General features: G+C 37.4%; 1 protein-coding gene across 1 annotated transcript in view; it reads left to right on the top strand.

Moving 5' to 3' along the window:
• The window catches only part of LOC128686061 (adenylate cyclase type 8-like), a gene marked incomplete in the record, with an annotated part of 931,274 nt that extends 919,811 nt beyond the window's left edge, over positions 1–11,463 (top strand). Inside the window, 4 exon segments of the mRNA XM_070083124.1 lie at positions 5,282–5,388; positions 5,692–5,806; positions 9,152–9,297; positions 11,254–11,463. Coding sequence (XP_069939225.1) covers positions 5,282–5,388; positions 5,692–5,806; positions 9,152–9,297; positions 11,254–11,463 — 578 coding nt within the window.
• Positions 11,464–12,365: the final 902 nt, after the last annotated feature.

The raw sequence follows: 12,365 nt of genomic DNA, 5'->3' as shown, positions 1-12,365 counted from the left end.
AAGATGATAATATGAAAGATAAGGCAAAAAGAGTTTTCAGAGAGAATTAACTGCAGATAATACCAATAATAATGACGTAAATTCTCTGGTGACAGTGAAGGAATAGAAATCTAACATCTTGAAGCGAGTAGCATTTTAACAGAATTTAGAGCACGAAGCAAGTGTTGACAACCTCGTAATAAAGTATCATAGTCTTTATGATTCTTCCCCACAAAGAGGGGAGGTGGTTGACGGTGCAAATAAAAAAAAATGGTTTGATTTCATTACGTACAAAAGAAAACTACTCAAGAAAGAGAAAAGCTGGAAAATAAGATTGATGTAAGAAATAATATGGGCCCCATTAGACGTTAGGTTAGTTTAGATTCGCATCTCCCCCATTGTATATGTTTTCAGTTATGGATAAGACTCCTGCAAAATGAAAGTGGAAAGATTCTAGAGCTGCTAATGCTCAAAATGGAAGTGAGGAGGGAAAAGGGTGGCGTGGAAGCACATTCCAAGAACTTTAACTAATACGGATGCGCTCACATATACAGCTGATTCATCTACAGTCATATATTTCTTTGTTCTAGAAAATTTACCTGAGCACTAATGAGTACGACACGTCTAACACCTGGGTTATATTACTTACCCAATCGTGTCATTACGATTCCGTGAGTCATAATTAAATTTGATTGCAGTAGAAGTAGTGGTCAGGTTTGACGTCAGTGAGGGAAGCGCAGTAGTGGTCATGTAAGCGAAGGTTGGGTTTGTTATTTGAGGGCTGTGGGCGTTTCAAGATTACTCAAGCTAATAATTCAGAGGTATTGAAACTTCCCGTGTTTTGTACTGTTATGCTGGAGATAACAAAAAGAAACGATTTTAAACATCTGCTTTTCTGGAGATGCTCTTCTTTTATAAGAAGAATGGAAAAAGTGAGATGGTTTTGTCTCTTCCATATGCATATTTGTATATAGAAAGCATATATGCAATGTATAGGGAACTTTCGTTGAGCAGATGTTTCTCCTTCACTAGGAACTTTTGGTGAGTGAAACGTCTCCTAAATAAAATTTCTCCATGTTAGATTTTTGCAGCCTCCACGTTGGACTGTAAAGTTTATTTATCTATTGCTGACGAGATCCTTGATGACGGTGGGAGTAGTAGCGACTATACCTTACCTTTGACAAAAGTATGAGAAATGTTTTGGGATATGCTGATGTTTGGTACTAAAAAATTTGTCGATGGTGTGTTCTCTCTCATAGTAGTTGCATAAATCGAAAGTGCTTTCTTTTTTGCAGCAACTGGTAAAGTGTGTTAGAAAGTGCAAACAGGTGAATAATCGTTTCTTGTATGAATACTCGTCTTCAAGATACTGTGTACTACAAATCCCGGTGAATCTAACGAAGAGTCCAACTACTTCGTTACGCTTCGTTACGCTTCGTTAAAATGCATATGGGCTTGCCAACAAGTGTGTAAGCAGTTTATCTCCTTGTTTGCACAGAAAGAATTCCTGAAATGGGAATCTGTCTTTCCTTTCTTCTCCTTCTTGAATTTGACTGATGGCCCTATTTAGCTACTTGGCATAATTCTTACTGTAGTTTCTTGAGGTCCATGTGATTCGCCTGTATATGCCTCTGTTTTGACATATGACACGTTTTAATCTATTTAATTTCCCTATATGGAATTATAAGTAGTATACGCGGCTTGAACTATTATTTGAAAAATGTCATATTGGCAACCATCACCGCCCACCTCATCCACAGGATAATGACCAGTCAGATCACACCAGTTCACCCCACATAGGTAATTTCCCAGTCTTATAAAATCGACCGAGCGGAAGTCAGGAACATTTTCTTGATTGTAATTATTAAGGTAATTCCATGAAATACTGAAACTGAGTGATATGTGATTGCTTTGCCGAAGCTCATCATTTACCTCAAGATTTTTAATTAGTGATTCTTTGTTAGCAAGAACCAAGTCAAGCAGGTTGGTTCTGTATTAATCTGTTTTAAGACAACAATATTGCCTGGACCGTATCAGGAAAGTCGCTGAACTCAAGATTTCCTGTCAAACTAATCCATTAATTTTGTTCAAAGTTAAAATCTCCAATTAACACAACATTTTCGTATCTAGATGCCTTACGAATTTTGTCCCATAGAAGTTTACTGCATTTCCTATCAAGGTTTGGGAGCCAGTAAATCACTCCCAAGATTAGTGTTTTCACATCCCTCCAGAAACTGCAGCCCAACAGATTCAGTGTCCTTAGCTTCTAATTGTACATCTTGTCTAATGTAACAGTTTAAAGTATCTCTGACATACGTACATCGCTACTGCACCACCCTTCCTATTGACCCCATCGGTGTGGAATAATTTATAGCCTTGTATGTGGCATTCAGAAGGCATTTCTCTATCTTTCAGGTTCAACCAGGTCTCTGATATAGCAACAATATCTATGCCTCCTGTACACATACAATTAATCTTAGCTCATCTATCTTATTTCTTAGACTCCTACTATTAGTATAGTAAACCTTAAGGGGGCAAGTCACTCGCTGCCTTATGTCTCTCTTTGTTTGTTGACCATTTCCGTTGCCTTCATTAGTAACTTTATGATGAACATTGCCTTTAAACATATCCTTGACGTATCCTGACGATTTTTGCTTCTTTCATTCCTCATGCTGTAACCTATTTGTTTCCTACACATATAAATACTTCTATGTTTTATCAGTTTAACGTCATAGACAACTCAGTAACGGCCCTCTCTATAGAGTTGGTTAACGCTTCCACCAATGTCCCAGAAAGATGTACCCCATCCCTTGCATATAGATCATGTTAACCATAGAAATTGTCCCAGTTGTCAATGAAGGTACTTCAGGTTCTTTGCAGTACCTGTTTAGCCAGCAATTTGCACAAATTGCCTTAGACATCCATTCAGTGCCCACTTCTCTTCTAGGTAAAATGCTCCATATGATCAGGACCCTCCCTTAGAAATAATTAAATCTACTCCTGTCCTGTACTTATGTAGTACCTCCTGTCTCATGCCTTCCAATATCGTTTGCACCAGAACTGAGGCAGATAATGGGCTTGTTCCCATTTCATTACACGATATTATCCAACCTGTTGACTATGTCACCAATACTAACTCTTGGGAAACATGCCATCTGTCTCACCTTCCTATCTTTGTTACAGAAAGCACGGTCTCACCTGTGAGTCACCGACCACAAGGATAATACTCCCTTTATTAGCAAAGGTACCGTCATCCTCACTGACCAGTGAAGTACATTCGTACTGGAGAACAGGAACTATTTCCTACCTTCAAATCTCCTCTTTTAACCTTCCTCGCTCTGATATTTTTTCCTTTACAGGAAACTCCTACCTACTTGTAACGGCTGGTAATCTGCTTCTCACTGCTGGTAACCTGTTCCTCTTCACTAACTTCAACAACCTCACGTTCATTGCCATACTTAACCAGGAGAATTTTCAGTACCTTACTTTCTCCTTGAGAAGTAAAACTTCTTTCAACACCTTGAACTCAGACTCTAAGACACTACAGAAGCAAGCTATGATGCTCTATAACACTCCACACTAATCCCCCAAACAAACTTAGGTCAAGTACGACCTCTCGTGACCACTGACCTCAGAGAACTGTGTTTCTTAGTGGATGGTGCACCAGTCTGTCATTTTTATTGAAGAAATTATGATATTAATTATCATGTGATAATATGTGAATTTCCATTTTGATTGGCTTCAAACCTTCAGCCCTTATATTTAACCACATCAGAATCTTAATTTGCACTTTACACTATAGCTATAGCGTGCATTTAGTTATTGGAGACTAGAGTTATGCAATGCGGGGATTCCTTTTTCTGATTATACAGCGAACGAAATACAGCTTGTTTAAAGTATACTATACTGCATGCCTGATCTTGGTTTGCAATTCTGGAGTAACAAATAGATGTTTATTTAAATGTTTTAATTATTTTAATGTAAATTTTTCAAATAATTTGAAAATAATGTTAGGATCACCCATTTCTAATGCCTTTTCCAGCTGTTCATTAAAGCAAATAATATATTTTTATAATAATTTGAAAATGATTATGATGGGTGCAAAAATATAAGCTTCCTAAAGATATGTGTAATTTTGAGCAGCTAGGAAATGCATAGTGTTGTTATATTTGTGTGATTTTATATTATTCATTTTGATAAATGTAATACAGTGTTTGTCTTTTTTTATATTATTGCTGGCCACATTAGTTGACTACAGAAATATGAGCAATTTAGAGGCAGGTGTTTATTTTATCAGTTTTAAACATAACAAACGTTTTATTCTGATTGTTAATATAAGTTTTTTAATTGATTTTCCTTGTGAATGTTTTATATAATGTTCTGTGTGTAATTGCGTTTGTGTATTTGGTATATGTAAACTATATGTGTGCATTTAAAAACGTGTGCATACCTATTTTTATAATTTATAAATTAATTATTTGATTGACTATTACTCCTACTGTACTATTATTGCGCCTCATTAAGTTTTGCTTAAACTATCTCCATGACAGAACTCAATACCAGTTATTAACTATAATTAATAGACAAAATAAAACTAAAGGCAATATTTAATTATTACATTTTTATTATTATTATTATTATTATTATTATTATTATTATTATTATTATTATTATTATTATTATTATTATTGATGCAGAACTACTATTACTCCTCCTTCTACTGTAATACTGAACGTTTGCTTCACTATTATTATTATTAAATTAAGGGAAAGCGTTAAAGCCGTATGGAAGATACAGCTCCTGGGTAATGGAAGGGAATGAGGTACCATCTGGATAAGGGGCGGACAAATCTGATTACCTAGTAGGCATCAAAGAAGTTCTCCTGAGGGTCTACAGTGACTCTATACTATAACTAAACTACGACTGTTATTACTACTACAACTACTATTTGTGAGGCTCGTTTATATTTTTAGTTCCCAGCCTAAAAAGCCGCTGATTCATTCCCATTGTTCCGCTAAGCTTCCCGTCCAGCAGACGTTGTTTTTCTCTGTTGTTAGTGGAACCTAAAGTTGCATCTTTGAGCATGCAGGTCTCCCAGAAGTTTTTTTTAGGTTACGAAAAAGTCGTCCTCGTGGTCAGTAAGATTGGAAAAATGTCACTTCCCGTTGGTGTAAGTTGTAATAACATTTGTAAAATTAATCAGGAAAGAGTACATTAATTCCATGCAACGAATTAGAATTTAACATACATTGTGCTGAAATATTTAAGTAAATCTGATAGGCTGTCAATTTAACCACTGTAGCCGACTTCGACGAGCTCTTAGATGAAGATCGCTTTACATGTATTGAAAAAATCAAGACCATTGGCAGCACATACATGGCAGCATCTGGACTTAACCCTACTGAAAAGGTCAGTACAGTATCCTAGCTGCTCAGTTATTGTGAAGTCTTTAACAAGCATGATAAATACATGTTCCTTATTCATTGTTGTTTCGAACATATAAAGTTTAAAAATATATTAATTTCAGAAAACAGCGCTAAGTCTTTATGGATCATATATAGCCTTATTCATTAAAATATAAATCAAAATATTCCTTTCCTGTAATGATTATTTTGTGACTCGGAACTTTCTCACAACTGAAATCAGAATAACAAGATGAAAACTGCATAATTATTCATTCTCAGCCCTGAGCATAAGATTTTTCTATTACAGGATGTTGAAGACAGCCACGCCCACTTGTGTGCCCTGGTAGACTTCGCTCTTGAGATGAAAGCTCGACTGGAGGAGGTTAATAAGCATTCTTTCAATAACTTCAGACTGAGAGTAGGTATGTACTTTATAATTTTTAATCTACACATCATATTAAGAATTCCCCGTGAGTTGTTGCCAGATGCATTATATATGTATGCAGTGTTGGTGTTAGGAACATTAATTGTATGTTGCATCTGTTGTGAACAGTGATGATAATCCATTATTTTGCGGTTCTTCTCCTGAAAACTGTGTTGAAATTACGACTCCTCCAATCATACCACAACTGTTCACACTACATCTCTATTTTCCTGACATCACCATAATTCCTCAGATCATTTCACAACTTCTCAGACCATACCACAACTCCTCGGCAAGTCTGGATAATTACTCTGTGACAGGCTGGTCTTTGACATACACAGTCCTGGGGAATATTATAAGTCGTCTTCGACGAAAAACCGGGAGATGTACTCTTAAATTTTAGGTTGCAAAAATATTCATGAACTGCTGATTTCATCGAAGCATTTCTCAGAATTGAGTTACAGGAGGAAGATTGCGTTTTAGGCGTTTTATGTGGCGTGCCTACCTAATCAACTTCTTAAAAGACACACATGCCTTTTTACAAGGTAATATAATGTTCCATACAATGAGGTTTCTATCTAAATAGTTTAAATGAATAATACCATAGCAGAGAATAATTTTAATACAATGTTTCGCACAAGGCTTGGCTTTATCAGGTACACAGGAATGAGTAAATACACTGCCACATAAGCCAAACGAGCACCATGAACTCAGACTCAGAGAAAGACAGGTCAAATACGAAGTTATGAACTTGAGACATCAAGTTAAGGTGACGTCTGGTACTGGTGAGATTAAGAGGTGGGGATAAAATGAAATGTTTATCCTGTTTATTTCATTAATCATGGATAATGTGGACAATAGGTCGAGCCAATATATGCATTTTTTTTCACTCATTGGTATCGATGAGGTTAATCACTGCGATTGTGTTCTTCCAAAATTCTTGATGCGAGAATGAAGGTTGTGACTGAGTATGCATGCATTCTTAGTTTCATTTCCTGCAGGCATATTTATTTTCCTGAAAGAGTGTCTGAAGGGTTTTGTCGGTCTCCCCGATATAGAATTTATCGGATCTGCTACAAGGCATGCTGTATACTCCAACTATGTAAAAACCTCTGGTTTTAAGGTTTCTCTTGAACTCTTATTGCTTCGGTGTTAAGGACTGCTACATTAATGTTGGCTTTTCGGAGAATCGGGGCAGTGGCGACGGCAATCTGCCCAGTAATCTGTCCTAGATGCACTAGAAGACAAAAAGAATGCAGATGTAATATATACAGACTTTGCAAAAGCCTTCGACAAGTGTGACCATGGCGTAATAGCGCACAAAATGCGTGCTAAAGTAATAACAGGAAAAGTGGTAGATGGATCTATAATTTCCTCACAAACAGAACACAAAGAGTAGTAGTTAACTGAGTAAAGTCTGAGGCGGCTACGGTGAAAAGCTCTGTTCCACAAGGCACAGTACTCGCTCCCATCTTGTTTCTAATCCTCATATCTGACAAAGACATGGATGTCAGCCACAGCACCGTGTCTTCCTTTGCAGATGACACCCGAATCTGCATGACAGTGTCTTCCATTGCAGACACTGCAAGGCTCTCAGGCGGACATCAACCAAATCTTTCAGTGGGCTGCAGAAAACAATATGAAGTTCAACGATGAGAAATTTCAATTACTCCGATATGGTAAACATGAGGAAACTAAAACTTCATCAGAGTACAAAACAAATTCCTTCCACAAAATAGAGCGAAAAACCAACGTCAAAGACCTGGGAGTGATCATGTCGGAGGATCTCACCTTCAAGGAACATAACATTGTGTCAATCGCATCGGCTGGAAAAATGACAGGATGGATAATGAGAACCTTCAAAACTAGGGGTGCCAAGCCCATGATGACACTCTTCAGGTCGCTTGTTCTGTCTAGGCTGGAATATTGCTGCACACTAACAGCACCTTTCAAGGCAGGTGAAATTGCTAACCTAGAAAATGTACAGAGAACCTTCACGGCGCGCATAACGGAGATAAAACACCTCAATTACTGGGAGAGCTTGAAGCTCCTGAACCTGTACTCCCCGGAACGCAGGCGGGAGAGATACATGATTATACACCTGGAAAATCCTAGAGGGACTAGTACCAAACTTGCTCACGAAAATCACTCACAACGAAAGCAAAAGACTCGGCAGACGATGCAACATCTCCCCAATGAAAAGCAGGGGTGTCACTAGCACGTTAAGAGACAACACAATAAGTGTCAGGGGCCCAAGACTGTTCAACTGCCTCCCAGTGGCTGCCTTCAAGCAGGCACTGGACAAGCACCTGAAGTCGGTACCTGACCAGCCGGGCTGTGGCTCGTACGTTGGACTGCGTGCAGCCAGCAGTAACAGCCTGGTTGATTAGGCTCTGATCCACCAGAAGGCCTGGTCATAGACCGGGCCGCGGGGGCGTTGACCCCCGGAACTCTCTCCAGGTAAACTCCAGTGGGGGGGGGACCAGTCGTCAATATATGTTGGTATACTCGTTAGATATGATGTGTAAGAGGAAGACTTCATGTTCGTAGGAGTCAATAATGTGTGTTGGGAACTTTAAGTTGAATACCTTCTCACTGTAATTTTGTTCTTTTAAAAGATGTTCATCACTGTAAATTCGGCTTGAGGTCATAGTGGGAGAAGTATGATGTTACATGTATACAAGTAAAATTAATCAAAAAATATTGTTTTTATATATGTTTTAGGGAAAAATATGATTTTTCTGTTAATATTTTTTTACATATATGTATATGGAAAATAAATATGATATGCACTACCAACTCAGATACATGTACTGCAGTGATAGCAGCGCGTCGTCGACACCATGCCTAACCCTTCTAGGGTAGGGTAGGTGCCTGAGCCCGAGCTTACAGCTCACAAGACTGTCATACCCATTAGCCCCCTTGTGGCGGGGATGACAGACCAGAGAGGCCTAGCTTGTGGCTAGGCCTGGGGACAGTTGGTCCCAAAGATGAGAAGGTACTTGTGCCTCCTCCCATGGGAGACTTAGGTCTCAGACAGTCCCTAAAGAGGGAGCCAAGGCCGGGCCACCACTTGGAAAAGGCCCGGGCCGGGAGAATACCGGCGAATCTTTAATAATAATTAATAATGATAGCAGCGTAATTATGGTAGTCCAAAATTTAATTTTGGTTCTTAATGTAAATAAAAACCTCACATTTATATTCAGCGTTCCTTAATCAACTGTTTCTTTTTTTTCTCTCTCATTTTGAAATTTCTGAACTTTCAGTATTTTGATCATTTTGCATACTGTGGTAAGAAAAAAAAGGCATGTGCGATTATATTTTTTCCAATCTTATATTGCAGGCATCAGTCATGGACCTTTAGTAGGAGGTGTAATTGGGGCCAAAAAACCAGTGTTTGATGTCTGGGGTAACACTGTTAACGAGGCCTCCAGGATGGATTCAACAGGGGCCAGCGACACCATTCAGATACCAAAAGAAACTGCTCAGGTATGCTATAGAAAGGCACCGGAAAATGTGTAATAAAAAATGAAGAAAATGTGACACACAGTGGAAAATGCCATTCTATTTCACCATCCCATTCCAAACCCAAATATTTATTTTCATGCACATTACCTTTCATTCTGGTGACCCGACAACATTTAACTTCAACATTACATACACACAACTGTCCTCACAGTGTTGTCACACACCACCTCACTGAACCATTCTATCGAGCACATTAACGGTACTAACTACCCTCACACAACCCTTCACTACACTCTAACTTTCACTACATTCACGCAAAACTTCACTACGCTCACGTAAATTTCACTACCCTCCCACAGCCCTTCACTACACTCAGCAACCCTTCACTACACTTTCACAAACTTTCACAACACTCACACAAACCTTCACTACTCAGACACAACCTTTCACTTCCGGCTCACACCACTTACACTCGCAAGTAGTCTTTATATCTATTCCATATACAGAGCTCATCATATGTTACACTTGTAAAGGTTGGCCTTCAATAGGGATAAGTGATGTCGCCATAGTTGTTTAACATATTTATAGATGAGGTTGTAAGACAGGTGAATGCTGGGGTGTTGGAAAGAGGTGTGGGATTGGAAGATGAAGAATATCTGAAAACATTCACTTCTTTCATACTCCTTCTCCCCAATTTGATATCCAATTTTTCTTTATCTAAATCATTTGATACCCTCATCACCTTACTCTTTTCTATGTTCACTTTCAACTTTCTACCTTTACACACACTCCCAAACTCGTCCACTAACCTTTGCAATTTTTCTTTAGAATCTCCCATAAGCACAGTATCATCAGCAAAAAGTAACTGTTTCAATTCCCATTTTGTACTTGATTCCCCATAATTTAATCCCACCCCTCTCCCGAACACCCTAGCATTTACTTCTTTTACAACCCCATCTATAAATATATTAAACAGCCATGGTGGCATTACACATCCCTGTCTAAGACCTACTTTTACCGGGAAGTAGTCTCCCTCTCTTCTACACACCCTAACCTAAGCCTCACTATCCTCATAAAAAGTCTTCACAGCATTTAGTAACTTACCACCTATTTCATATACTAGCAACATTTGCCACATTGCTCCCCTGTGCACTCTATCATATGCCTTTTCTAAATCCATAAATGTAATAAAAACTTTCCTACCTTTATCTAAATACTGTTCACATATATGCTTCAATGTAAACACTTGATCTACACATCCCCTACCCACTCTAAAACCTCCATGCTCATCCGCAATCCTACATATATATATATATATATATATATATATATATATATATATATATATATATATATATATATATGTATATATATATATATGTATGTATATATATATATATATATATATATATATATATATATATATATATATATATATATATATATATATATATTTAATGTTTATATATTTTTTTTTTTTTTTTTTTTTAAAAAGTCGGCCGTCTCCCACCGAGGCAGGGTGACCCAAAAAAGAAAGAAAATCCCCAAAAAGAAAATACTTTCATCATCATTCAACACTTTCACCACACTCGCACATTATCACTGTTTTTGCAGAGGTGCTCAGAATACAACAGTCTAGAAGCATACACATATAAAGATACACAACATATCCCTCCAAACTGCCAATATCCCAAACCACTCCTTTAAAGTGCAGGCATTGTACTTCCCATTTCCAGGACTCAAGTCCGACTATATGAAAATAACCGGTTTCCCTGAATCCCTTCACTAAATATTACCCTGCTCACACTCCAACAATTATGTATATATATATATATAATTATGTATATATAATTATATATATATATATAATTATATTTATATATAATTATGTATATATATATAATTATATATATGTATATATAAAATCTAATTAATCAGCTTCAGATGATAAGTTATGGATATATGGCTAACTTTCAGATCTTAAACTTTCGAGGGTTCAGGCTTCAATATCGAGGAAAAATCTCTGTTAAGGGTAAAGGAGAGATGGATACTTACTTTGTTCTTGGACGCAAAGCTTCACGCCAGATGCCCTTCAGTCGACATCCATCCACTTACAATTCTCTGGCTGAAGTAGTATACGGGATGGTACAAGCACGCAAGAAGCAAACTATAAAGAGAAGTAAGTGATTTTTTACACTGACATATTAAAAGATATTAAGAGTGAGCTTCATATTCTAAATCTAAACAAGGCTTGAGTAAAAAAATTTTTAGGTAACATAGCAAATGCTATATCTAAAAAAGGGAGGAGGTGGTGGAATGAAAACCTGCAACTATCCTGTCACATGACATGTCATGATTTGTGAATAGATAGAGGCCTGATACGATTTTTGCACTGTTGAGACTGCTGGTCTTTTTTTCAGTTTTATGTGTATGTAATATAGAAGGTAAGTCTTATTAAGCAATTCTACTTACACCCAGTAAGCTATTATGCATTATTTTCTATTTTTCTTAATAGCTCTTATTCCCATAATAGTAATTTTTCAGTTTAGGCCAGGTTTAAGAACTGACGCTTAGTGACGCTCGTGTAGTGATAGGCTTTAAGCCCTATTAACAAACAGTCAACTGGTTAAATTAATCATACACAAGTTTTCAGGTCTCTCTACAGTCTACACTGATGTACTTCATATTTTCATGTTATTTCTGTTAATGTTTCCAAGTATCATCACCTATGCACCACCAGTAGTGATTATAGTAAACTTTCTGCACATGTACACTGCAAAAATATACATCCTACCGCTTATATATCCTACCTTTGAACCGCTAAATAAAATTATTCACAGATTTACATAATTAAATATTAAGTTTTTTGTTTATGAAAGAGATGGGTATAAATCGACTAGGAAAATCTTCATTCACACATATACACCTCGTGGTGAGCGTGAATCACATGATGCTCTAACCCAAGGATCACCATATCCTACAAGAATCATGCACTCAGCTGAGATAGGTGTTTTACCATGATCCGAGAACATACGGTGGTGTGAGTGCCTCTGAGCTAATTTCATTCTACTCCCCGTTTGGTGTACTAG

Source organism: Cherax quadricarinatus, chromosome 9 (assembly GCF_038502225.1).
Source record: "Cherax quadricarinatus isolate ZL_2023a chromosome 9, ASM3850222v1, whole genome shotgun sequence".
NCBI lineage: Eukaryota > Metazoa > Arthropoda > Malacostraca > Decapoda > Parastacidae > Cherax > Cherax quadricarinatus.
Note: the sequence above shows the minus strand (reverse complement) of the source record. Positions and strands in the feature narration are given on the sequence as shown.